The sequence below is a fragment of the Leucopleurus acutus genome (assembly GCF_964270905.1).
Source record: "Leucopleurus acutus genome assembly, chromosome: 21".
Taxonomy (NCBI): domain Eukaryota; kingdom Metazoa; phylum Chordata; class Mammalia; order Artiodactyla; family Delphinidae; genus Leucopleurus; species Leucopleurus acutus.
In genome coordinates, this window is record NC_139163.1 from 10,331,469 (window position 1) to 10,358,281 (window position 26,813).

General features: G+C 49.3%; 1 protein-coding gene across 2 annotated transcripts in view; it reads right to left on the minus strand.

The window, feature by feature from the left end:
• Positions 1–11,509: 11,509 nt before the first annotated feature.
• MYOM2 (myomesin 2) overlaps positions 11,510–26,813 on the minus strand; it is a gene marked incomplete at its 3' end in the record, with an annotated part of 74,403 nt that continues 59,099 nt past the window's right edge. For both annotated transcript variants that reach the window (XM_082863700.1, XM_082863699.1), the window contains exons 28-36: positions 25,555–25,668; positions 25,278–25,365; positions 24,716–24,754; positions 20,202–20,307; positions 15,497–15,660; positions 15,209–15,245; positions 14,079–14,101; positions 12,911–12,966; positions 11,510–11,827 (exon numbers count right to left, since the gene is read on the minus strand). In XM_082863700.1, coding sequence (XP_082719826.1) covers positions 11,510–11,827; positions 12,911–12,966; positions 14,079–14,101; positions 15,209–15,245; positions 15,497–15,660; positions 20,202–20,307; positions 24,716–24,754; positions 25,278–25,365; positions 25,555–25,668 — 945 coding nt within the window. The remainder of the gene's footprint in view (positions 11,828–12,910; positions 12,967–14,078; positions 14,102–15,208; positions 15,246–15,496; positions 15,661–20,201; positions 20,308–24,715; positions 24,755–25,277; positions 25,366–25,554; positions 25,669–26,813) is intronic.

Genomic DNA, 26,813 nt, shown 5'->3' on the forward strand with positions numbered 1-26,813 from the left:
GAAACCTCAGGAAAATAGATCAGAAAACGTAATAAGCCACAGATCCGGAAAGAACGGTGTCCGCCACACCACCAGCTGGGAGCCAATAGGGAGGCTTCTGTGACCCGGAGTGAAGTAATGGGCACAGATAGAATCGACATGAATTCTAAGATTCTGGAAGGGCTGGGGTGGCCCTCTAACTGGGGATCTTTTCAGGTGGGAATTCCAGCAACATTATGCAGATGCCCCTGCGAGGAAGTATGACCCAGCCAAAGCCGTTCAGGTGAGGGGCCAAAAGAGTGGGCTTGCGGGAGGGGTCCCTGTGGGGCTTACATCTTCCAGACTGAGAAAAGCACGGAGGCTCTGACAGGTTCCCAGCAGCTATGGGCCCAGATAGAATTGAATAAGAAGAAGAATGTGGGATGAAACAGAATATTCAGGAAAGGGAACACAAACAGTATTAGAGGGACGAGAATATGTGCTTCCTTCCGGGGATCAAGAATCCATTAACATGGGAAATAAGGTACACGACCAGCGCTGTACCATCAGATTCAACACGCCTCATAGAAAATATGAGCAAACACTGGTTCCAGGAAGAGGTGATGGTATAAAGTGGCTTCCACCTCTTAGAAGAATCGAAAAACGGCTCCATGGACAAGGCATGATGTGAGGGCTCCTCTGATAAATGGGAGAAGGGAGAAATAGAGGAGAGGGGCATTTGGGAGACAGAGCGGCTGGAGGGAGCTCCAGCAGAGAAGAGGGTTAGGACCGACGAAGGGCAGACGCTCTTCTCCAGAACAGAGGTGGAGTGTCAGGGCAGCCCTGGCAGACGGGCAGGGCTCCTTTAGACCACGTGTGTGCAGAACGACACAGTGTGTTATATCAAATGAAAGGCAGGCTGAGGATCTGCAGGCAACAGGGAGTCATGCAAAGAGGTTTGAACAGATGCTTTCTTTTTTTTGTTTGGTATGATTCCATTTTTTTAAATTGAAGTCTAGTTGACGTACACCAGTATGTAAATTACAGGTGTAGAGCATAGTGATTCACAATTTTTAAAGATTATACTCCATGTATAGTTATAAAATATTTGCTATACTCCCTGTGCTGTACAGTATAACTGTGTAGCTTATTTTATACATAGTAGTTTGGACCTCTTACTTCCCTTCCCCTGTCGTGCCCCTCCCCCTTCCCTCCGCCTCCCCCCCCCACTGGTAACCACTAGTTTGTTCTCTACATCTGTGAATCTGTTTCCTTTTTGTTATAGTCACTAGTTTGTTGCATTTTTTTTAGATTCCACATATAAGTGAGATCAGACAGTATTTGTCTTTCTCTGTCTGGCTTATTTAACGTGGCATAATGCCCTCCAGGCCCATCAACGTTGCTGCAAATGGCAACATTTCCTTCTTGTTTACGGCCGAGTAGAACAGAAACTTTCTTTATCGATGCTTTGCTTCCAGTGATTAATTGTGCAACAGACGGTTTTGGGAGGAGTCAGGAGGATGAGGGCCCAGGGAGGAAGCCAGGGAGAGTTTAATCAAGTCTAAGATGGACGGACGGCCACAAACGCTGCGACCCACATGAAGGAATCTGCATGTGTGAAAGCCCATGTCCCCTGCGTTACCCTTTAAGGCTGGGACTTAATTAAAACACATCTTCACCTGCCATCTTTATACTCACACTCCCTAAGAGTGCCCTTCCGAGAAACATGGCAGACAAGGGTAATGCAGAAAAACTCCTCCTACAAATACCCAGAAGTGCTGTTACTACAATTTTTTTTAATATGTAAAGGACTGTGAAGCCCCTGGTGGCAGGAGCAGAGGGCCTGGAAACGTGGCCTAGGCCGGGGTCCCCAGGCCTCGGACGGCGGCTAAGACGCACTGCCAGCTGAACACGGCAACTTCAGGCCTAAGAAGTGAATTCCTGCTGGAAAAATGCAACGTTCGCCGCCTCCATTGCTTCCTGCAAAGCTGTAATGAGCAGCGATCACATGAACTGACCGCTGCGCGGTGGGGCGCGCGGGGCTGGGTGGTCCCAGCGCTCTCGGGGTGAGGGGCGGATGAGCGGGTGACGAGCGAGCACATGGCTGGAGCCCGACAGATCATTTTCTCAGAAGACCGTAAGGCAGGTAGCAGTGGCGTAGGGGTGGGAAATACTTAAGCATCCCTTTACTTAGGTAGCCTAGGTGATAAACAGGAGCACTGGCTTTTTCTTTTTCTTCTTTTAATCTTTAGAAGGGAAAACAAGGAGACTTATTGCCCAGGCGTTTTCTTCCATTGGTCAAAAGAACTGGGGCATCTAAAAAAGTCACTCTAGCCACCAGATGACAGCCTTGAGCGGGGTCTTGAAGGGGTGGGGGCCCCAAGGCCCCGGCCACCAGGTATAGCAAGCACCACGCCCACCCACCGGCTGGAGCAAGTGCCGCCCACTTGTAGGAAAGGCCCCGCCCACCTTCTGGGGAGGCCCCACCCACCGGCTGGAGCAGGCTCCTCCACAGCAGCCCTTCCTTTCCCAGCATGGGCCGCCCTGGGCCTCCCACCTCCGTTCACCCAGAGCGCTGAGCTGTCTGGGGCCTGAATGCTCAGAAGGTTTGTCCCTGGATTCCAGGTCCCTTCTAGCCCCTTTGCTGTCCCCAGGGTCCTGACTCCCTGCCTGGTTAATGAACGCCCTGCTGAACTTAAGGCGTCCTCCATCCCTTCAGAGCCGTCTTCCTGCAGGTGGCAGGTGGTCTCAAAGGCGACCTGCTTCTCTGTTTCTCACCTGGTGGTCTCCGGGGGTCAGCCATCCTTTACCACGTTGTGATCTGGTTCTTTAAACGCTCTCCGTGGTTCAACTAGGACATGGGAACAAAGCCAAAAGCATGGACATCCTGGGCGAAGGAGCCGTCCCTGAAACCAGAGAACCTGCTGGAGCCCAGATTCCACCACGCCTCCGGCAGCACTGCAGGTGCGTTCGCCCAGCCCACCTGCGCCTGCACTGCATCCTCCCTCCGCGCGCCCACTGGCTGGCAGCTGAGGTCTTGAACTGACTCCTCGTCAAAATGACAGACAGAGAAGCTGCTGTCCTAAAATTCAGATCTGAGAAGTACTTTAGGCAACTTTTGAACTGCCTGAAAAATCCCAAGAACCTGTTGAAAAGAAGTCTTCTGGAAAGTCCCGCATACGAGACGAAAGCTGAGCGTCATGATGGCGGGGCCCAAAGTGTGCTGGAGCTGGTAATGCAGTGACACCCCTGTGGTACGTGGATGGAGCTCAGCTGGAGAACTGCTGGTCCCACGTTTACAGATTAGGAAACTGAGGCACAGAAAGATAAAGAAGATTTGCCCAAGGTTGCTGTGCAGCTGGGTTCCGACAGAGCCAGGACTAAATCCTGAGCTCTCCCTGCGACGCTGTGTTCACCGCTTTTCTACGGCAATGTATTAAAAGCAACGAAAGAAACGACGTTTGCATTACCGGAGAAGCGGAGGAACATCTTTAATAAAATAAAAGCAGATACATTAGTGTGGCTGGGGAGTGAGAGCTGGAGTGGGGAGCGGAGTGATGAACAGGAAGCAGAGGAGCAGACGTGGTGTGGCCTTGGCGTCATAAAGCTGCATGGAGTGGGGATTGTTTATCTTCATTTTCGTTTTTAATATACCCCTTTAATGTACCTCTTTTATATGCCCCCTTTGTTTAAAAAATACCATCATAATTCTATGCGAAAATGCGGTTTAAATGGATTTTCAACTATCTTAAGCCAGAAAAAAAAAGAGAGAGAGATTGTTATGTGTAATCTTTTGTTCCATTTCTTATTTAACTATATGTCCAAGGGGCAATAAAAATTAAAAGGGATCCCCCAAACTAACCATGTTTGTTCACTATGAGACAAAATAGGGATTGCTAATGCCCCCTGGCAGCTTCCTCTCCCCAACATGCACTGTGAAAAAGTCCTTTAAAAAATCGAGAAGCAGGGCAACCACTGAGAAAGTACTCAAGGACAAACAAGGGCACCTGGGAGATCACAGCTCCCCTAAGATCCAGAAACTCCTCTGGTTCAGATCCCACCCCCTCACCCGATAGCTCCGCAGCACCATTTGCTTCCCATCATCTTGGGAAAAATTCCAGTGCTGTAATTTACTGCTTTGAAAAATGAGGGCGCCTGCTGCGTCTGACGTGCCTCTTTGAAACATGGAATATTTAAAATTCATACCCCAAACTTAATGTATAGATAGATCACATCTTTTTATGACTTCACTGATGTAATGAGAGCCTTGTAATATCTCGCAAGGTATGTTTTATTCCTTCTAATGTGTATCACGTGAAGATTAAGAGGCTGTATTACTGCCTTCACAATGACCTGCTATTTCCTGGACACAGTAGTTGGCCAGACCTGTCCTTGTCACTGATATAAGCATAATGCCTTTAATAATTTTCCATTCACTAAGCGATGTGTTTGCATCAAAAAGATGGATCTGGTTTGCCCGTGCAGGCAGGCGTTCGGTACCTGTTCTCCGAGTGCCATCTAGAGGTTTCAGGGCCCCGAGCACAGGAACGGGCTGGGAGAGCTTTCTCCACGTTCATTAATTTAGCACTGAGAGCTTGTTCCCGAGGCTGAGAACTAGTATCTCTAAGGGCTGGGTTGTCTCATCACTTCACTCCAAGCGGGAACTGTGGGAACGCAGCCGACAGAGTGCCGGCAGAAAGGGGCTGAACCTGGGTCTGGGGCAGATTCGCACTGAGGACCAAGAAACCTTTTGAAGCCGCCAGTACTCATCTGAGCTTAAAACCCAGCGCCGCGGAGAAGCGGGCCTTGGAAAGGCTGTTATATTGAGTTCTTTTTCCAGCAGACAAGATGCACATCAAAGGTGATGCGAGGAAAGCGAAGGCTTTTATGAAAACCCTGCCGGTAGTGCATCCTTTCAGCCCACCTGCCTTCTGAGTGACCGGCCACCATCCTGTCCCCCTGCCCGCGGGCGGCCGTGCTGCGTCTCTGAGCTGCGGCCCGAGGGGTCACAGGTCACGAGAGCTCCCGTGCCATCGGCTGCCACTGCCCGGAGGGACCACGGTCGCCAGGCTGGTGTGTGAGGCTGATCCTGCCGTGTGCTTGCGTGTGATGTGGCACCATGTGGAGAGAAGTGTGAGGCCAGGCGTGGTGCACTGCTTCACACCAGAGCCGCAGTGTGGCCTGCGAACGTCCGTGATGGAGAGGTAAGCGTGACCCTATGTCGCTATGGAACTATTGCCACTAATTACCCACAATCCCCTCTTCTACTGCTGAGGCAGCAAAACCACAATTTTGAAGGAAAGGAGGACAAGTCCAGCATCCCCAACCATCCCCAAGGCCTTAGTTTGAAATGAATGCTTAGAGAGCGTGGGGACAGAGAGGCAAACACCCTCCTGCAGCTCCACGCAAGCAGCCGTGAGGGCGGGGACGGGCCCCGACTCGTGGGAAACTTCCCTGAAGAGAAATGGTGAAGAGCGGCCTCAAATTTGACATAAAATCACAGAAAAGATGGTTCAGAAAAAGCAACGAAGTGTGGATGAGGAAAAAGAGGAAAAAAAGCCAAGAGGAAAGTAATCTGGGTTAAATACTAAATGTTACTATTAAAGAGTCATACAGTGATGGTCGTAATGAGAACAAGCACGTTCGCAGCACTTGCTGTGCACCGGGCACCGGCCCCAGCGCCTTCTCTGTGCTCGTCACGTGACCACCAAGCTTCATCCGGAGCCTGGGGGTCAGGTCCACCACTGTCCCCGCTTTACAGCGGACGGAGGAGGACCTGAGTCGGTGACTGTGCCCGGCGCCCAGAGCGAGGGTGGCAGAGGCAGTGTCCTCAGAGCTCAGGTGTCTGGGCCCTCTGGCCCCTCGGTGCAGAGGCGCTGGGAGCTTAAACAGGGACATGGTGGGGGGATGGGGAAGGGAGGGCGGAAGAGTTGTGGCGGGGGGTGGGGGGTGGGGAAGAGGGATCCTTATCTCTAAAGAATAAACTAACCGGCGGCAAATCTGACCTGAACTCCCCGGGCTGTGGTTGCCACTGGGAGCCTCCTGGAGTGACGCTCTGGCGTCCATAGAGACTGGGAGACGGGACCCTGTCCTCCTGATGGTCGCATCGCAGAGGGGCTCCAGGGCCCCGGGCTGTGAAACCGGCAGAGGGGAAGGCTTCCCTGCATCTCTGAGGGAGTCACAGGTTCGAGTCGAGTCGGGGGGGAAGCCTGCCTAAGGTCACCAAACAGAGGGCAGCCGTAGGGCCGTCTGGGTCAGAGTCTGGAAATTTCCAGACGGTTTAAAGAGAAGACGCTTTGGAACTGGTGGGCCGTCGGCTGGCCACGGTGGACAGGATCAGTCCAGCGGTGAGACCACAAAGTGGTTTCATGAAATTAATGTGACTTCTGCCATCTTCCTACTGGTTTCTCATAACTGTCCAACAATCACATAATAACCAGTAAGTCAATTAAAAAATAACCAAAACACAGAACACAAAGTGGGACCTTCCTCTCTTGACGCCGCCTGACCATCTGCTGAGGACCTCCTTTCCCAACATCCAGCTTGGAAAGGTGAGCTGAGCTCAGGCCCCGCCAGGCCTAGACTCCCCCATTCCTGGAGAAAATAAGGAGAACCGCGCCAGTCTGACCTCCATAGACAGCCCCCCCTACCGCTCCCCCCTGAGAATGCGAAGGCACCCCAACTTCCCAGTGTCCTTGATCACATTCCTAATGCAGCTCTCACCCTTGCTGGAAGCCCACCTTAACAGAACCCCAACTTCTCTCAAGCACTAGCCCAGAACCCCAAACATGAGAAACAACTTTCTGTGAAGTAGAAACAAAGCCTTCGCTCTCCAGTTACCGACATCCCCCCCCGTCCTCGTCGATAGACACACAAACGGACCTTCATTTAGTTAAAAAATTGTTTGAATCCATTTTTTAAAAAACACTTTCATAAGTATCCAACCACTAATGAGACACTCTCAGATACGTCACAAATAATGCGTCTGTTCATTTGTTTCATGCCATTGTTAATGCGAGTGTACTTTTTATGAAATTTCTCAATCTATTTATGGTTTTTAATTTTCTAAGTCATTAACGTTCACATGTGGATTCTCACGGCACTTCTGGGTGAAAACGTTTCATGGAAAAAAAAACCCACACGTTTTACTGAAAGCAGCACACTTGTCACGGGCTGAATGAGGCAGACATATGAAATACAAGCCCTAGTAATGGCATCATTCACTCTCCACCATAGAGGTAACTATCCAGGGGCCTCCTTTTCTGAAAACGGAAATGCAGGTGGGATCAGCATAAGGAATGGGCTTCCTTTTCATGTTTATTGACTAAAGAAAGTGGCAGATTCTTTTAGGAAGGGCGCTGGTGTCCAGGATTCACCTGACAGAAGGTGAGGGGGACTGAATCCTACGCAATCAGGACCTGCCCTAGTCCTGGGCGCTCTGACTGCAGGAAGCTCTGCTTTGGCCCCAAAGCCCTTCCGAAGCTTGAAAAGCGAGCCACGCGGCTTCATTCTGGCCAGGCCTGAGGGCAGAGAGGTGCGCGTGAATGAGGTAACTTCAAAATTATTGCTTAAAAATAGGATGTGGGCAATCTCGATGCCCAGTTTGAGAAGACGCAAAATCTCTGTATTTCCCACGTGAGTTGAACAAGATAACACAGACGTTTCCCCTGGGTGTATTGAAATATGACTGACGTATAACATTGCATGAGTTTCAGATGTAGGATGATTTGACACGTGTGTCTGCTGTAAAACGGTGACCCCGCCATGGCCTCAAATCACATAGTTACTATTTCTTTTTCGTGGTGAGGACATTTGAGATTTGATCTCTTAGCAACTTTCCAGTATGCGATGGAGTATGATTGACTGTAGTCGCCATGCCGTGCGTTAGACCACAGAACTTACTCATCTTGTAACTGAAGGCTTGTGCCCTTTGACCAACATCTCCCCATCCACCCCCCAGCCCCTGGTAACCACCATCCTACTCTCTGTTGCTGAGTTCAGCTTCTTTAAATTTCACGTGGGAGATCATTCAGGGTGTGTCTTTATCTGCCTGGCTCTTTCACTGAGCACAACGCCCTGGACATCCATGCATGTCATTGCAAATGGCAACATTTCATTCTCTTTTATGGCTGAGCCGTATTCCACTGTGTGTGTGTGTGTGTGTGTGTGTGTGTGTGTGTGTGTGTGTGTGTTCACAAATATGCATCACATCTTCCTTCTCCACTCACCCTTGATGGGCACCCAGGTTGTTGCCATGTCTTGTCTGTTGTGAATAACGCTGCAGGGAGCATGGAGGTGCAGGTAGGTATCTCTTCAAGACAGTGATTTCACTCCCTTTGAACATACACCCAGAAGCAGTGACATATTCTTTGGGTGATAAGCAGCTAGTAGGAATGTTTAAGCTACAGAACAATGTTTCGGTCTGTGGTCCCCTTAGTAGGTCCTGTCTCAGCTCTGGAAGCTGACGTCTGGTGACATCATCAGTTTGGTGAAGCGTCGTTTTTACAAATGCCGAGTCACACTTCAATCCTTTACGTTCCCACCTGCTCAACCTGTTCTCCTCCCAGATGAAGGCTTCTTCCATGGTTGATTCATATGCATTTATACCTAACAATTCTCACGAGATGGCCAGAGAACTAGACATTTTTAACTGATGGTTGATTCCTTTAGAAGCCCCCATTCCACCCTCACCTACCACATTTCTTAATCATATGAATCTGAAATTCACTCTTTCTATAACTGAGCTATCAGAATGCATATCACACTCACTCGTAAAAGGCATCATTTCCCTCCATTTTTGTAGATACAAGAAAACAAGACTTAAAATAATCCAAGTGTGTGTGTGGGGGGGTGGGACGAACTGGGAGATTGGGATTGACATGTATACACCAATATGTATAAAATAGGTAACTAATAAGAACCTGCTGTATAAAAAAATGTATACCATTTATGATAGGATCGCAAAAAAAAAGAAAAGGTACATGGGAGGGTATTTTCATCTGTCTTTGTGTCTGATTATGTTTTTATTAAACCTTTTAAAAAAAAGAGTACCTTATGCTATGATAATTAAATATTATGTTTTCCAAAAAAAAAGAATCCAAATGACTTGCCCGTAATAAAAAGCCGGCCGTTCGCTGAGCTGGAACTCGGTGCTGGACCTGGGCTCCAAGCACTGCGTTTCTGCAAGGAGTCGTCCTTACCAAGGCCTGAGGTCGTGAAACAGAGGCAGATGTGTCTCGTCACGAGCTTTCCTACTGAGGCAGGAGTGAACATGAAGCCACATGTGAACTTGACGTCTGCGGTATTAGGGGACAAAGGTCACCGCAAACTTCAAATGACCAGGAGGAAAGTCCTCACAAGATTCCAGCCTGCGGGTGCTGAGCGGTCGGAGGTACGGGTGACACCCAGACAAAAGCCCCAGAAAGGGGACTCCCCACACCAGGTGCCCAACACAGAACGTGGTATTACCCGAGCTGAATCTCGACAATTTGGGAATAAGAAAAAATAAGGACAGTAAAATATTACAATCCACTGAATAAAACAGGAACCCGTAGGTCCAATCTGAGGATGATAGATAAATACAGACATTCACACAGACATAAACACAACACATAAACCCACGCCTGACGGGGAGGGGACCCCTGCTCAGAGCCGGATGCTGAGTAAGAAGCCTGGAGGGTGCAGCTGTCGGAAGCATCACCCTCCTCAACCATCGGAACGAAGATGGATTCAGATGAGACTTATCAGTGGGCGCTAAAATCCGGGTGGGGAAGCGCAGAGGAGCGGGGTGTTTACACGGTCCTAAAGTGCCCCCGCAGATGGTGGCCTGTGAGCCGCACAGGGACACAGAGCGGCTGCCCCGGGTCGCACGATGAAATTCAACTTCCAGTGAAGGACGGTGGGATATTGTGCTTCCGGACGTGCCCCCCGGGGAGGCCACCGCACCCTGTGGTAGTGGGCAGACTGATTGTGTGTGTCACCTGGGCAGGGCTGAGGGATACCCAGAGAGCTGGGAAAACAGTGCTTCTGGGCGTTTCTGTGAGGTCGTGTGTCTGGACGAGATCAGCGTCTGAACCTGCAGACTGAGTGAAGGCCATCCTCCCCAGTGTGGGTGGCCTCATCCAATCCACTGAGAGCCCGGACAGAACAAAGAAGTGGGGAAAGGGAATTCGACGGTCTGCGTCCGCCCTCGACTTCGGAGCGCCTTTTTCTCAGGTTTTGGACTCAGACCAGGAACCCCATCCACCCCAGATTCTCAAGGCTTGGGACCCAGAGGGAATTTTACCACGGCTAAACAAAAATGACTAAACTAAAAATTAAGCAAGTTCTTTCTAACTAAATAAAGGCCAAATATAGAGAAATCTGCCTGGGTCTACCCTTGCCAACGATGTTCTCGGAAACACTGGTGGACTTTGCAGTAATAAGAAACTCAGCTAAAGATCACCTGTACGACAGAAGAGGTCAAAATGATTTTAAAAATTCGTATTGAGACTCACAGAAGCCTGCTCAGCTGGCTGGCGTCATGAGGGACATACTTACAATTCAGGATTTCTTTGATTACCTTAGGAAAATATAATCCAATGTCATAGAGTTTGGATTGGCCTTCATGACACAGAGAGAGAATATTCTGGACTCTCAAAGCTTTCTCTGTTACGGAACAATATGTTGAATACAAAACTAAAATACGGAGATAGGATTTTTATGCCAGAAGAATTTCAGCCTCTTTCTAAAAAAGGGGAAAAGTTCAAAGAAAGGATATGTCCATCCCACACATTTTTAAATCTTCACCAAGAGATCTTCTGCAAACAGCCAAGTTTCACTTTTCCCCCCATGACCACTACTGTGATTGTTTCCAATGAGTTTTCTTCCCTTCGAAATGCCTTAATTAGCACACTCAAAAAGCATGCAGCCGTCTATGTATTTTGTTTTCCTGACAGTGATTTTACAACCCGTGGACATTTCTAAGCCCGCATGAGACGTCACCTTCCCAGTCCGGTAGCCTCGGGCCCAAGTCCTGACGGGCAAGCTGCTGGGGGTAGCGGGCTGTGCTGGGAGTCTGGTCCCCGCCCCAGGCTCCCGGCTCGGGGTGCATCACCTGCTAGTTCCAGCTGTGAAGCTGCACTGTGACCCCTAATTAAACAAGCCAGAGGGGAGCAGGCAGATGTGCCGGGGACGCGATGGTACAGGAGAGACACCGCAAGTTGCCTTTTAAAGTTTTATTCACCTGAAGCAAGAGAGAGCTGAGAGTACGGAGGCACACACGCTATCCCACCAGCATTTCAGAGCCCCTAGGCCTGAGGGCACTAGAGAGCACGACCCCAGCGCAACGTCAGCTCACCTCCAACCCACCCTGTCTAGCGCCTGCAGACACAGCGGTGCAGCCTCCCGGAAAACATCCGCCTTTCAGCTTAGAAGGACAGAAACCCCTAATCACCAAACCTGAAGACTAAAACCGTAACGCACGATTGACTATCAAGCCACGCTGGACGCCGCGGGCCCTTGTCACCTGCTGGGAACAAGCACCCGCGCCGTCTGGCTCCTGGGCCGCCCCTCACTGGGTGGGCGAGGACGCGGACGCGGGGAGGAGCTTGGGCTTGGCCTGCTGGGGCAGCACCACGTCGGGGATCTTCTCCCCGTGCTTGTATACGCTGACCGTCACGTCGATCTTCTCGCCCCCGTACTTGTTCTTGACATGGATGCTGTACTTGCCCGAGTCCTCGGAGGTCACGCCCTTGATGGTCATGCTGACATACTTGGCCTGCTCCACCTTGACCAAGAAGTGGTCGCTCAGCTCGATGTCCCTGTCGTTCTTGAACCACATCACTTCCGGGTCCGGGTTCCCGAACACCGTGCAGGTCAGGTTCAAGGTCTTGGGGGCAGGGTGGGCAGAGAGGGGAGAGTTAGAGAAAGAAAAGCCTGGCAGCCTCCGAGCAGCCTAGGCCCTCCACCCACTCGGCTATTGATCTGCCCTTCAGGACATTTATTTAGTCAACATGCTCTTTACATATGTAGGCACCACACTAGACACCAGGGATCCAAAAAGAGCAGGAAGTTCACAGCTTCCTGGGGCAGCTGGAGAGAAAACTCAAAGGTAATCTTTTCTATTTGTTCCCAGATCTAATCCATGCGTAAGTTGATTAAAGAATTTCAAGGCAATCAAGCTCTGGGTTTTTCAGTAGATATTTTTAGCCTGGTTCTAAATTTCCTTTATATTCAGACTCATGGGTTCCCTTTACCAGTTCTTCTGGCAAATCCAGAGACTGCGTTGTCTTATGATAAACTGCATTGTGGACACTTAGCAAAGCATGCTTTCGGTCCAGGATAGAGTAAAACTACTGCTAATCCTCAATCCATGACCTGCAGGTACAGCTCGCCAGGTTTCCCTCAGCGGCTAAAGAAAAGGGCTCTACGTTTTCGTGTTTTGGCCTAATAAAAATTCCCTCAAGTAGCTATGTCCCCGTGACACTGAGATGGAATCACTCAAGCACCCAGAGACGTACCAATTAGATACCAGTAATTCCAGTGACAGGTGACCGATGATAACTCCAATAAATGGTTTCCCTTCTACACCCCAAAATGACCTTGACAACTGGAGCGGAGATTGCTCTTTTTATTTCACACGAGGCGGGTGGGTCGCGTGGGCGAGGGTGTGGGTGGGGCCCGCCTGCTCCTTCATTCACGCCCTCGACCAGCCCCCGGGACCTGTGGCATCAGAGCCGGGTGGACACCGGGGCTGGAAACACCGGGTGTCACAAACACACCACGTAATGTGTCTCCCCGTGATGGGAAAGGTGCCCTGTGTGCATGCGGAGGGTTAGACTAGTCCCTCCTTTGAGGACACAAGTTTCCCAGAGGCAGCCTGGGCCCAGCAGGACCCAGGACGCCCCCCTCCACACCGGCTGCTGGCACTGGGCCTGCCGTGGGGACCCCCCGCTTCGTTGCCTGCCCTCACCTTTCCCTCCATTATGGTCACCACGTCGGGTAAGCCGCCGAGCACCTTGCCGCGATCTGCAAGAGCAAAGCGCCTCTGCTGAGAAAACCGTCCACGGGGACGATCCTGGGGGTCGGGCCCCGGGCTGAGCACCGAGGGGCGCAGCAGGAGCTGGGAGGGGAGCGCTGGCCCGGGAGAGGACACAGGGCAAGGCACACTGTAGCGGGGACCCGTGCTAAGGTGCATGGTGGGAGCAGGGGGTAAGTGACTCCGAGCACGGGGGTCGTGAAACGGTCGAGAGGAAACGCGGCCGTGAGCCGGGCGTGAGGAGGAAAGTCTCACCAGGGGCTCAACACAGGGCAGACCCCGTCCTTCTGTAATTTAGTTTGGGAACTGGGGGCCTGGCCTCTGGAGAGGGGATTTTGCAGGGGGATGTATTGCAGGTATATTTTCATTTTCTGTCTACTGTGATGCTCTGACATCTTAAGTCCCGCGTGGCTGGGCAGAGACAACCCCCCACCAGCCAACGGCCCAGCCAGGAGCCCGCCTGTGACCTTTGCCGACAGCCCGGCCAGGCCCGGCCTCCTCCGCCTGCCCCGCCCCCGGGGAGGTGACCCTCCTATGCCCGAAACACCCGGGCCTGGCGGCTCGGGGCAGCCCTGTCACCCAAAGCCCGGCAAAATCACTAAAAGCAGCCAATCGTACGTGTTCCCTCCGCCCCGCCTGCCTTTCCCCTGGAAACCCCAGTAAAGGCCGTGCCCTCAGTCTTCCCTCCGTCCTGTCCTCCGTCCCCTGACCCCCTGGCCATCCCCCCACATGCCCGGCGTGGCCCTGCCTCTAGGACCCAAGAGCCCAACAAACTGTCCTTCCTGGGCCTGTCCTGAGCCTCCTCCGGCGGCCGCTCCTGACTGACCAGCTCGTGAAAGGACACAGAACAGGTGGTGGAAGGTGAAGGCAGAAAGGAGGCCGGGGGGGGGGAGGGGGTGGCGGAGCTGGAAGGCAGGCTGTGGGGAAGCTGGGGATGAGCAGCTGGGAGCAGCAGGGGCTGTGGACAGTCCTGAGGGTTTCCAAGCGGGCGACAGGGTTTGCTGTCTATTATTTAATGCACAAAATGAACACCCTTAAGTACAGACCCTCTGCCCCACCCAAAATAATATTTTATGCTTGCTATAATCTAACATGTACTTACTTTTCTCTGCAAAAGCAGCTGCCCTGAAAATTAAAGGGGGGCAGAGAACAGAATAAAAGAGTCATGAGCAAATGCTATCAACCAAAAGCATCACACATTTCAGAGGTTTCTTAGAGATGAAAGCAAAATGAACGAGGAAACGTGTTTGCTTCTCCTAGAAGAACACATTCGGGTCACAGGGTCTGAGGACCCGTATGTATGTACTTTTCCTGCCGTTTCCCACTGCCCTGTCTTCCAGCTGATAAAACTCACAGAAAAGTTTCTATTTTTGCCAGATTACACTGGAGATTTTTAGGTATTTTTGAAAATGTTGGTATTTGATTTACCTAAATCGTCCATTCATCCATTCAACAATAATTATTCATTATTTACTGAATAATCTAGTATGAGACAAAGACTGCTCTCCATGTCGGATGCTCTAAACATTACACACATATTTAGAAATCCCCAGTTATTCTTTAAAGTTGCTCTAAACACTGGGATATTGTTCAGCTAAAAAGAAATGAGAAGTTTCTGTACCTTCCTCTCAATTTTGCTGTGAACCTAAAACTGCCCTAGAAATAGAAAGTCTTAAAAAAGAACCTAAATATATAACATTAAACAATTGCTCTGTGTGATGTGTTGCTATAATTATACCTATTTCAGAAATTCAGCATTTAAATTCATTTAAAGTAACCCAGGGTTGGGCTTCCCTGGTGGCGCAGTGGTTGAGAGTCCGCCTGCCGACGCAGGGGATGCGGGTTCGTGCCCCAGTCCGGGAGGATCCCACATGCCGCAGAGCGGCTGGGCCCGTGAGCCATGGCCGCTGAGCCTGCGCGTCCGCAGCCTGTGCTCCGCAACGGGAGAGGCCACAACAGTGAGAGACCCGCGTACCGCAAAAGAAAAAAAAAAAAAATTAACCCAGGGTTATTTTAACTCTAAAATTAATTGACAGATGCATTTACAGTTTAGAAGAATGCCTTCTTCTAAACACGGAATGGCTTAAATTGTTATTTTTAATCCCAGTTCCTAGGAAGATCACATTCCTTGGGTCAGCTAGGTGTCCACAGATGTTCCCACACCCAGACAGAACGACACCACGTCATCTGGACCCCAGACAGAAACATAATAGCCAAGCATGCAAATCTTACTTGAGCTGCTGGAATTCGGCAAATGCTTCATCAAAAGCTGCAAGGGAATATTTTGTACATTAGTAACCGTTTGAATGTGCTCGGCTTTTTACTCATTCCCTTAGCTGCCCTGCTCGTGACTTTGCTTCATCAAAACTGATTGGTTTGCTTAACGAAACAGCCAAATGAATGAAGTCATGTTCTCTGAATGAAAGTGGTAAAATCAGATAGCTTCCCTCTCAGCATCCTTGATCACTAAGGTCATCCCTAAGTACAAAATTACTAGGTGCTAAAGAATAATGATCTTACCTTGACCGGACAGGTCAAGTGACCGTTGATGGGTATCTTGGCCGTCAAAAATCTCGAAGGTGTACTTCCCTTTATCCTTCTCGGTGGGCTCGCAGATCTTCAGCCAGGCCATCTCCTCACTCCCACCAACTCTCATGTGCTCACCCGATGCAATCTTAGCATCCCTTTGAAAAAGTCACAGGGACATACTCAATTTAGAATCTCATATTATATGCACGATACCTGTGGGGCAATATTACACATCTTTCAGGGAGAGCCTCCTCTAACTGGCTGGAGCTGGTGTCATCATAGATTTTTCTGGATATTATACATTTACTAACTACATCAGCAGCTCAGCTCTGAAAACCTTCTGAAATTAAACCTGATACTTAGTTTTTAAAGATACCTTGTGGTTTAACATATGCTTATTGGTAATAGGTAATAGACTCAAATACTCTTGACCGTATGGCATTTTTCTGCTCAAAAAGTTAAAAATAGAGTCACCACGTGATCCAGTGGATGCAAACCCAGAAGAATTGATGGCAGGGGCTCGAACAAATATTCGTACACTCGTGTTCATAACAGCGCGACTCACAGTAGCCAAAAGGTAGAAGCAACCCAAGTGGCCATCGCCAGATGATGGATAAACCAACTGTGGCCCATCATATAATAGAATATTATTCAGCCTTAAAAAGGGAGGGAATTCTGACACCTGCTACAACACGGATGGGCCTGGAGGACATTATGCTGAGTGAAAGAATCCAGTCGCCAAAGGAGAATGACCGCGGCATCGGCTCAGCCAGGACGAGGGGTGAACGCTGCACTAGAGGGGGAGTCCACAAACGCCAAGCCACACGCAACCCGCTGGGCGCCCTTCTCAGAGCCCTAACCCCACCTGGGCTCTAGCGCAGGAGCCCACGGCCCCCTGAGCCGGCATGTGCACCGCCTGGCGCGTGACCCTGAGCTCAGGTCCAGAAAGGAGCCACCCGCCTTCCATCCTAAGCCCTGACCTGAGTTCTGACCCCGCCTCTGTCACAGCCCCGACGCCTTGCTGGACTGGGCACAAATGCTGTTCCCAGACACCATGTGAAGCCACCCGCCAGCAGAGGGCCGGCAGCAGACACCCCCCCACGCCTGGCTCCCCCTCCCAGCTCAGAGCCCCCAGCCTGGCTCCACCCCTGGGGTGAATTCCAGAACCCTCCCTGATCAGCAGTCCCACCCTCACCCTACACCCGCTAAGGCTGGCTTCTGCTGAATTAGGCAACTTACAAGAAGGCAAACGAGTCCTGGTAGCAAAGCACAGCTGCTGGCTGCACTGAATCTGTTATCACTGTTACCCCCTAGACAGTGACTTTGGCTCGAAGGACTATTTGTTATTGTTTTGGGACTTAAATGGGCCAAGTCGGATAAAACCTCTTCCTTGGTTTTATTATTGGATCACAAAACATGCCCAAATCCCTTCACTCCCAACTAAATTTAAAACACCTTATGTTAAGGTAAGAAAGAGGAGGATGGAAGAAAGCCTAGGTGTGTCTGCTCGTTTGTGCGAAAGAAACCCAGGAGATGGGTCCCTGCAGGGTGTGGGGAGGGGCTGGAGGAGAGGGTGGGAAGGGGTGGTGGGCGCACCTGCGCGGCTGCCCCGCATCTCCCCTCCCCCAGGGAGCTCCAGGCTTCACTGAGATTTCAGGGGCCTCTGCATGTGAAATTTCCCGTTTGAATTAAAATCCAAAGCGTTTTCTTCTATAAAGAGGCCATGTGGCATCTTCAGTGGCTGTCATGCTTCTAAGTCTTCAGTGGTCCATGCTTAGCAACTGGAGGTCTAGCCCTTTCTCGATGACAGAGTAACTTCACCTTCGAGCAAGAGAACAAACTCCTTTTGCGAAGGGACATGTCTGCTGAGTTCCCCTTCGTGTGCTTCTAACCCGTTTGAGATAGGTTTCAGCATTTCTTCTAAGTGGCCCTCGATGTCTTACTCAGCATTTCGTCAAAGAACAATCGGCCTTGCTGACGCCCACATTTCCCCAAATCCTCACCATTCTCTATTGATTTCTCGCCACCCACTGGCACAGAATGTTCAGGTCCACAGCTCGAGTCTCCCTTGGGCGTCCCTGACTCTGTTAGGTGGGCCATTTAGCATCCAGCAGCACACTGTATTTCTTTCTTTTATAAAAAATAAATTTATTTATTTATTTATTTTTGGCCGTGTTGGGTCCTCGTTGCTGCACGCGGGCTTTCTCTAGTTGCGGCGAGCGGGGGCTACTCTTCATTGCGGTGCACAGGCTTCTCCTTGCGGTGGCTTCTCTTGTTGTGGAGCACAGGTCCTAGGCACGTGGGCTTCAGTAGTTGTGGCATGAGGGCTTCAGTAGTTGTGGCACGCGGGCTTCAGTAGTTGTGGCACACGGGCTCAGGAGTTGTGGCTCCCGGGCTCTAGAGCACAGGCTCAGTAGCTGTGGCGCACGGGCTCAGCTGCTCCACGGCATGTGGGATCTTCCCGGACCAGGGCTCGAACCCGTGTCCCCTCCATTGGCAGACGGATTCTTAACCGCTGTGCCACCAGGGAGTTCCCGCAGATTGTTATTTCAACAAATGTGTTATATTATTCTCTATTTTTCCAAGTATTGCCTCACAGGAAGTTACTTAATAGTCAAATAGTGAAAAGTAACCAAGGTTACATTTCGGTGATAGAATGTAACTATAAAATAAAGTTTAACATAGCATTGAATACTATGTAATAGTCAAGTAGTAAAAAATAACTAAAGGTTATATTTTAGTTGTTAAAGAACTGAAGAAATACTTGTGTTGATTCTGCTTGGAGAAGAGAAGGCATGGCAACAACCACGCTCAGGAGTCCGTGGAAATCTGCAACACGACCGCGAGCTCTGTTGGTCTCTAGGGATGGTTTCTTCTGATACAACTTTTTTGATGAGGCAGACGTGTGATCCAAGCCCTTATCTCTCAGTCCGTCTGTCCGCCTGCAGTCAGTCCCCTCCTTTCGGCTGGACGGCCCTCAGCACCGTAGTGGCCAGAATCAGACCAACTAGCGTTCGATCCCTGCTCTGATTCACTTACCAGTTGCGTGACTTTGAACGAATGATTTATCTTCCGCTTGCAAAACCTCAGTTTCCACATCTATAAAATGTGAGTATTAATACCAAGCTCATGGGGCTTTTGTGAGGGTTAAATGAAATCATGTGCGTGAAGTGTATAACACACGGTAACACAACATACATGTACCCGCGTGCCCAGGCACGTGTTCCCGCGGGATGTGGCATGTACTTAAACTCTGCACGCCCGGCACCCAGCACAGAGCGAGCCGTGCCCTGGGAGGCAAAGCTGGAGAAGCAGCAGCCCCCTGCAGGGGACAGACGCCTTTACCAGGGAAGATAAGACCCTTATCACAGCTGCACACAACTTACTGAAAGATGATAGGCTGTAAATGACAAAGAAGCCCAGAGAAGGAAGTGATTCATTCTCCTTTTCCAGGAGAAGAAGGTCTGATTTAGCTAGAAATAGACATTTACTCATTGGTTTTAAAAAATATATCCTTATCAACAATTACATCACAAAACTACACCAGAGTTTCAATCTTCAAAGCTCCTGTTGTTGGAATCCTCCAGAAAAAGCCACTTCCCCACAAACCCCTTAGTGTGGGATCTGCAGTGACTGCACCCGATACAGATTTCCATACTAACTACCAAAAACAGAGATGCAGGATTCCAAACACAGATGCACTAAGACGTCAGTACATCTTCTTAGTTTATGCTTCTGATCATAACTAACATCTAAGACAAAAGCACAGCACGTCAAAATGTAAATAGGAAAAAGATATCCCAAGACATTTATCCATTCAGCACTTCGGTTTACTCACGAATAGATTCACCTCAATAATGGTTTTACAAGTAAAGTAGTCATAAGCATGAAGTTTGCCTTTTGAAATGTTAATTAGGGAAAATAACATCTAAAGGCACGACGTGGACACTCTGAGGTCCCAGTCCATGGAGGAGCAGACGACTTTGGTATATGGACATCACTGAAAACTTGGCCTGCAAGTGTTGCCCATGTCCTCAGGTTAGAGATAGACACCATGGTCCCCGCTCCATCCGCCCCCTTTGACAGAGTGCGTTAGAGATAACCCTGGGGGGGTGGTCGGAAGGGCAAACTCCAGGGGGCTGGGGGCAGGCACTTGTCCACACGCTGTGAGAGTCTCCAGTGTTTTAGTAGCGAACATGCCCACCTGGACAGGCAACCAGCAGCAGACATGAAATACAGAGAAAACCTGCTGTTTGTACAGGGTTTCATCCTCTCGCTTTCTTCTTTTACGTACAATTAAGTTTGTTTTGGTCCTTCTCTCTTTAATCAATCTAGTGAGAAACCAACAGACTGGAAATCTGGAGCACCTTTTCCAAATATTATTTTTCCATTAGCTCTGCTGGATTCCAGACAAAATGTGTGTCACCAGTAAAACCACCTTTGTCCAAACCAAAACCCTGAAGAACTTTGTCTCCAGTACCTTCAGGCACTCTTTTATCTTTCTCCTTCTCCACCCCCCACCCCCTGCCCCCCCAGTTTCTGTGATGGTCCCCCCCCCCCGAGCCCAAGGCTGTCATCATTTCTCAAAACTACAAAGTCTTGAGCAGACTTGGCTATGAACGCGTGTCCCAGCCGTGAGCCCTGGGCACCGCCCCATGGATGGCATGGCCACAGTCCACGGCACATGGACACTTACTTGTGGTACCAGTTCACTTTCATTTCTTCGGTGAAGTATTTCATGAAACACTGAAGTCTTATTTCTTCTGCGGTGCAAAGTATCTTCAGTGGAGAAGCAGAGGCTCCTGCAGAAAATAAAACATACTCAGATCTGAGGAAAGCAGTCTGTGCTGCGTGAGGATGGACAAGCCCTGTGGCCAGGTTACATCCTGCTGTAAATGCATCCTCACGCATATATTCTAACATCCGTCAGCCACAAATCCTTACCATTTGCCCAGGCCATGTTCATTCATTAAATAAGCTTTTGCCACACCAAAATTATCTGAAAATCTCTTTGACAATAGCATCAAGGAACTCAAATGGCCCCAAGAAAATATTCCCTAAGGGCACTTCTCACATCCCTGACCACTTCCATCCCGTCATTACCACAGGAATCAACTTATAAATTAGACCACACACAAGCTTCCCATATAGATGAGATTCCAAACTGACGGGGTCTGCCCTGTCTGCAAGATTGCATCCACCTTCCTGCATCTCCCCACTCCTTCTTCCTGGCATTTGCTAAAATAACCTTTCCCCTGAAGGGAATGGAGCCCCTAGGCACTCAATCCCCTATAGAACTTTCTGGAAAATCCATGTAAATGATGTAGGGATGGGAATCCCCTCGTGGAGCTCCGTGGCTGGAGCCCGTCTAGCTGAATGCCCCACCTCCATGGCCTCTGGCGTCCTCTTTCTCTCTACTCCTGCCCAGAGAGAAAGGCAGAAAATGATTTTTCCAAACCCCTTCCTCCGCTTTGCTTCTCCCTACATGGGGGAGGGCAGTGGGCTGACCAGATGCAGAGGGTAACAAGCTGCACATCCCTGAGCACAAAAATACGGAAATGTTGCAGTCTTAAAGAGGCCAAATAGCTTCAAGTCGAGGGTCATTTTTCAGACTACACTCGCAGTCGGTAAATGATCACGAGCCCACAAGGGTTTCCAATCAAGCGGGGAGGAGGGAAAGGTACCATCCATGAAACGGACAGACAGGAGAGCAGTTCTCAGCTCAAATGCAAGGATGGTGCCTGGCATTTTCCCTAAATACTGAGAATCAAGCCCTGCACACAGAATTAAACGCTACCCCACAGAACCAGATGGGTTTCATTTCAGCTAGAAAATCAACAGATAATTAACTTCGCCCACCACAGGGAGGAAAGGATGGCAGAATGCATGTTCCAAGTAATCAGATTACGAGAGCCTGACTTCCAAGAATGACGCTGACCAGGGCAACGTGCCCTAGGAAGCTGTATCCCTATTTTCTGATTTTATATCCTCTGCATCCCTACTGAGCCTTGATTTTGAAGGCTTCAGGGGCATTTATATCTTATTAGACAAAATTTAACCAGATAGGTATTCAATCTACACAGTCGCCACACCGAAAGTAAGTTCTGCCATTGGTATTTCTGTTTCACAACTGATTCTTAAAGTTATTTGATTAGACATTTCAGAGTTCTATAACTATTAAAAATCAAGGTATCCAGTTTAAGCTTGGCCCCCTTTAGGCAAAATACACCTTAGACATTTTTGTAAAATTGAAGGATTGCCAACGTTAAAGAGCTGGGTGGGTAACGTCTTAGAATACACATCTCGTGATGAGGGGGGAGTTCCGAAGCGCTGTAGAAGGAAGGCTGGACTCCTAATCTAGGGACATGAGGATACTCTGCTAGTGGATAACTGAGTGACCCAGGACAAGTCACACAACTTCTCGGTGACCAGAGTCCTCATCTAGATAATGTGGGTCTCTTCCAAGGTTCTGCAAAAATACAAAGAGTCCCTCAGCACGTCTTGTCAGATACAGTTCATGGAGATGCCGAAATGTCAAAGGCATGCACACACATACACAGAAGCACGTGCACGTTCACACATACACACAAAGCATCATCCGCGCAGAGAACTGTAACTTTGGCATCGATTTTTATAACGCGTTTGTTTGCAGCCAGAGAATTACAGGACTTTACATCTGGATGAGAACTTGGATGTCGTCTTGTCCAAATTCCTTATTATAAGGATGAAGAGGTTGAGGAACCCTAACTCTCTCTATAACAGCAGGTTTGCTTCACAGCCAAGCACAGCCTTTAACCTTCGGGACACGAAGAACAAACAGTTCTGTTCTGCGGGCTGCTAGCTGACCCGGCAGGAAAGCCTCCTACACTCTGCCACCCACAAGCCGCTGCAGGATCCTCTCTGTGGGATCAGGGTCGGGAAGGAGGAAGCCCGGGAGGCTGACGTGAGGATCCCATATTTATCCAAAGCCTCTAGTTGGCCCTGAAATTCGAACAAAATTTGGGGGGGGTCCCCAAGAAGAGCCACTGATTGCTTCCCAACATGCAAACCCCAGAGGCTGTTTGGACTTAGAAGCTCCGGGAACACTATCTCCCCACATCGCGCCCCCCCCCCCCAAGCTGTGAAGGGAAATTTGGTTTAAAAGCCAAGAAAACGAATAGGGAAACGTTTCTGTGCTCCAGGAAACAGGAAATCACTGTTTTGGCAGCTCTCTACTTGAAAATTCAGAAGTACTCCTTACAACAACCCAGTATTACGTCTGATGCTGCTCCGTGGAACTAGAGAGTTTGACCCAAAACGCCTCTCCCGGGCGGAGCTGGACCCTCGTTCAATAGGCAGAGGCCGCCAGGCACCCAACACGCGTGGCGAGACCGTGACTCGCGTCACAGCGTCCACGTGACTGTCAGCAGAGCACGGAGGACGCGTACCCATCTTCACTCCGGCTGTTTCAGGAGTGGCGCGCTCAGCGCTGTCTGCTATCGGTTAGACCAACTCGGGGCTGCATTAGGTCTAAAAAGCCACTGATTGCAGGTGACAAGAGCCCACTTGGAACCCGAGCAGGAATCACGGCGTCTTCAAGGATTAAGAATATTCCTGGGGGGCGGGGGGCAGGTGGAGGAGAAGTGAGGGTGTGTGTACGTGGGAGCGTGTCTGAGCATGTGCTTGGGCGTCAGCACCCCCAAGGGCTCTCAGAAGACACCGAAGAGGCAGAGGCACAGCCTCCCTGAGGTCAGAGGTCAGAGGACAGAGGATGGAGGTGACCGAGGTCCCTGATGGATGCAGCAAGGGGACGTGGGAAGCACAGATGTCACACCCGGACCGACACCCCAGACGGCCATGGCACCTCAGGGCTGCGGGGAAAGCCCACTGCAGCCTGAGCGGGACGGCCGGGAAGACGGGTAAGCTCTGGGATAACGGGGCGCGCGCGTGGGCTGCGGAGAAGCCCCCGCTTGCTACTAACGCAGCCACCTCGTGGATCGAGTAACGCTTGCTCTGCTCCTTTCCGGCTGCAACAGCACTGAACACGCAGCGTCCAGCAGACCCAGGGCCTGGCTCCTCGGGAGGACAGAGGCTGAAACGTGATGCCGTGTGTCCCGTGCCTTCTCTCTGCCCACCACACTAACTCTCAGTAAGACGCACGTGGTCCTTCCAGGCTCAGGCATCTGGGACCCAAGATCACGAGAATACAACAGGAAACTACCTCTGTCCCCTTCACTGGTACCTTCACTTTTCAAGGCACCACGACCACTCGCATCACCAATGTTACAGGTCACATGATGCTTTAATGCAAGGTCATCCCATGGAGCATAAGCGTGAAGCCGCCTTTCAAGTGGCTTCATGTACCTTCGCAAAGTGGCGTGTACACCACGGAGTGGCATTCGGCCCATTAATAATCATCAGCAGTAAAACTCATTCAAAATGTGGTCACCTACGTGACAAGCAAAAGCAAAGAGGAACAGTCTACCTTACGGGGACGTTTTGAGAGAGTGATGAAAAAATAAACGTCAGAAGTCTTCCAGAAGAATGACCGAAAAACCTTACGGGGCAGCAGCTAGGCTCAGACCTGGGAGAGATGTGAGCTTCGGGTCCTGACTCTAGCTGCCAGAGCCCCGTGGTTAAGCCACCTAACTGCTCCGGGCCTTAGCTGCCTGATCTGATGACATCAATTAGGTCACCTCTAGAAAGCCCACAGCCGTAAAATTTTATTATCAGCAGAAAGCCCTTAAGCTATTATTATCAAATTAATAACCAACATCTTTGTTCTCACAGTTTCCGTGGAAGGGTAAATAGAGAGGAAGAGTTTACCTGCAAAGCTAAGAGTGGCTTAGTATGTATTAAACCAGACACGAAACCAGAGGCTTCAGAATTCATTGTCGCTGTTCAGCATTTGTAAAGCAGGCGCTGAGAGCAGTTATGGACAAGGCCTCGCGGGAGCCGGCCGAGGGCAAATTACAAGCGGCTAATGAGCGCCCAGACCGAGCTTGTTTCGCCTCTCTTAATACTTTTGTTAAGAGAAACATATTCTGCATATAATGCCGAAAACCCCCTTAAAAAGCACCACCGAGGCGGTCAGGTAACTGTTCTGCCGCTGAATCCGGGGCCTGTTCACAGGAGATGCACTGTGGTTCCCTTAGCTGTGGAAAATGCCCTTCTCGGGAAATAGCAATTTTAGCACCAAAATGACTTGAAAGTTAGAAGGCATTTACTCACCACAGACTCTACTCATGGCCAAAATCATATCCTCGTACACTGAAAGGAAGAAGGAAACGTACCATTACGGTGTCTAATTTTATCAGCAGCATTTTCATGTTTAATTAAATTGATACAGGGAATGAGGATGTTCATTTGAAAAATGACACATTAAAATGGCAATAGTTACCCATAAAAGGCTCATGTGTGGCGATAAATCCTTCTAATCTATTCACTTTTTAAACAAGGAACATTTTGCTCGACATAAATCCGACCATACATTTAATTGAACCTCTTCATCACTCTTTCGATCACTTTAATACATTTGTCACAAGATAGAACTTGGCTCCTTGAAGGTGAACTAAGACAGCATTTCATTGAAGCCCAGAGTAATATCATACCTTGTTCTAAAACACTCAAACAGCTTTGAATGCAACTCAAGTACAAATCTATTTCCTCTTCCTGTGTCCCCGCTAAAGAAACAATATGTACTAAGGATACAGACGCTGTGCCTTTATCACCCAGTTCATCCTGCTGGCGAAGTGGATTTCCTTTTAGTAGAAGGAAGAAGGTTTTATTCTACCTTTGCCAGCTATCTCAAGGACAGACACATCTTGACCTCTCTCGTCTTTCAAGGTTGCCTTATATTCACCATGGTCCTTCTTTGACAACTGCAAATAAAACACATCCCATATGTACATAAAACTGACGCCATGATACAAAAGGTAATACAGGCTGATACGTTCTCTTTGCAAACCATGGAAATTTAGGAGGCAAACTGGGAGATAATGCAGAATTCACAGGTTGTTTGAGAGAACTTTCTTATCCTTTTTCTATCTCTTTTCTTTAACACAATGTACCTTTGGTAGGAACAGCTCACAGACCCCCTTCTCCAGATCAGGCAACTTCTCCGGTTCATACAGAGCATCATCCTTTAGCCATTTGAAAACGGTTTCCTTCTTGGTGTTTGCAACCTACAAGACAGGAATCTTACGTTGAGTATGTGAATCGCTGTGGCTCATGAGAAAAAAGTCTACTCTGATTTGAAATCACAGACCTAAAAAAAATCAATTTTTATTATAGACAGTCTCAGACAAATGCACATGGGAAAGCTGTCGGTTCTAATAATAGCAAATACATTTCTAAATTTCAGCTTCTAAAATAACTAAGTCCTGACAGTTCCATTCGGAAGAACAAATGATTCTTCTTCGTGCTAACCCACGAAATTAGACGGTGCAAGGTTTTTTGGTTCATGTGAGATGTCAATAATAAAGACAAGATGTAAGCAGTGTATTTTAAATTTATAAATAATATAAAATATCATTATTGGCCTATAAAACTGTTGAGTGACTGCTTTTTTGGCAACATGACATTGCGGACACACAGACGCAGGGGGAAGAAACGTTAACACAAAACGAGCCCACTGGGCACGAGGACTTTCCTGCTACTAAAATTCCTCGAAATTCAATCTCTGCCATAAGCCTGAACTCGAAACTCAGCTTTGCAGAATTCCAAAGATGAGTAAGCATCTCAAGTCACATGCTCTGACCTACACGTCCCACGAAGAAGAATTCTGGCTCTGTTGGAGCGGAATGTACTGATCACATTGAATTGTGTGACACGGACCATTCTGCATTCACATCCCATACAGACTCAACAACAGAGATGTCAGCGACAAAAAATAAATTACAAACATTGAGAGCACGTGATTAGTTCCGAGAGTGTAGCAGTGCAACGTATTTTAGACTTCCCGTAGCAGCTACGTCAGTTGCTGTCGTTGGTGACAGCCCTGGGGGACAATCCCCAGACGGCAGGGCTCCAGAATGTTCTACTCGCACTTGCACACGGGGCACAGCAGCGTGCCCGATATGGAGAATAATTCCATAAATGTTTCAGAGTAAGTGCAGGGCTGTCTCCCGCTGGTCTGGGAGCTAGGCTCTTCCTTCTGAAGCCAGGACCACGTGGTGACAGTCAGGATGAAGTGAAGCTCAACAATCCCAGCAGACGATGTCCTTTGTCCTAACACCTCAAAATCTCCCTTGTGTCCGCTTCCACGCCAAGCCAATCCCCGACTCTCCCCCACCTTAATTCAGCACTGCTGCCTCTTACTCTCATTTTC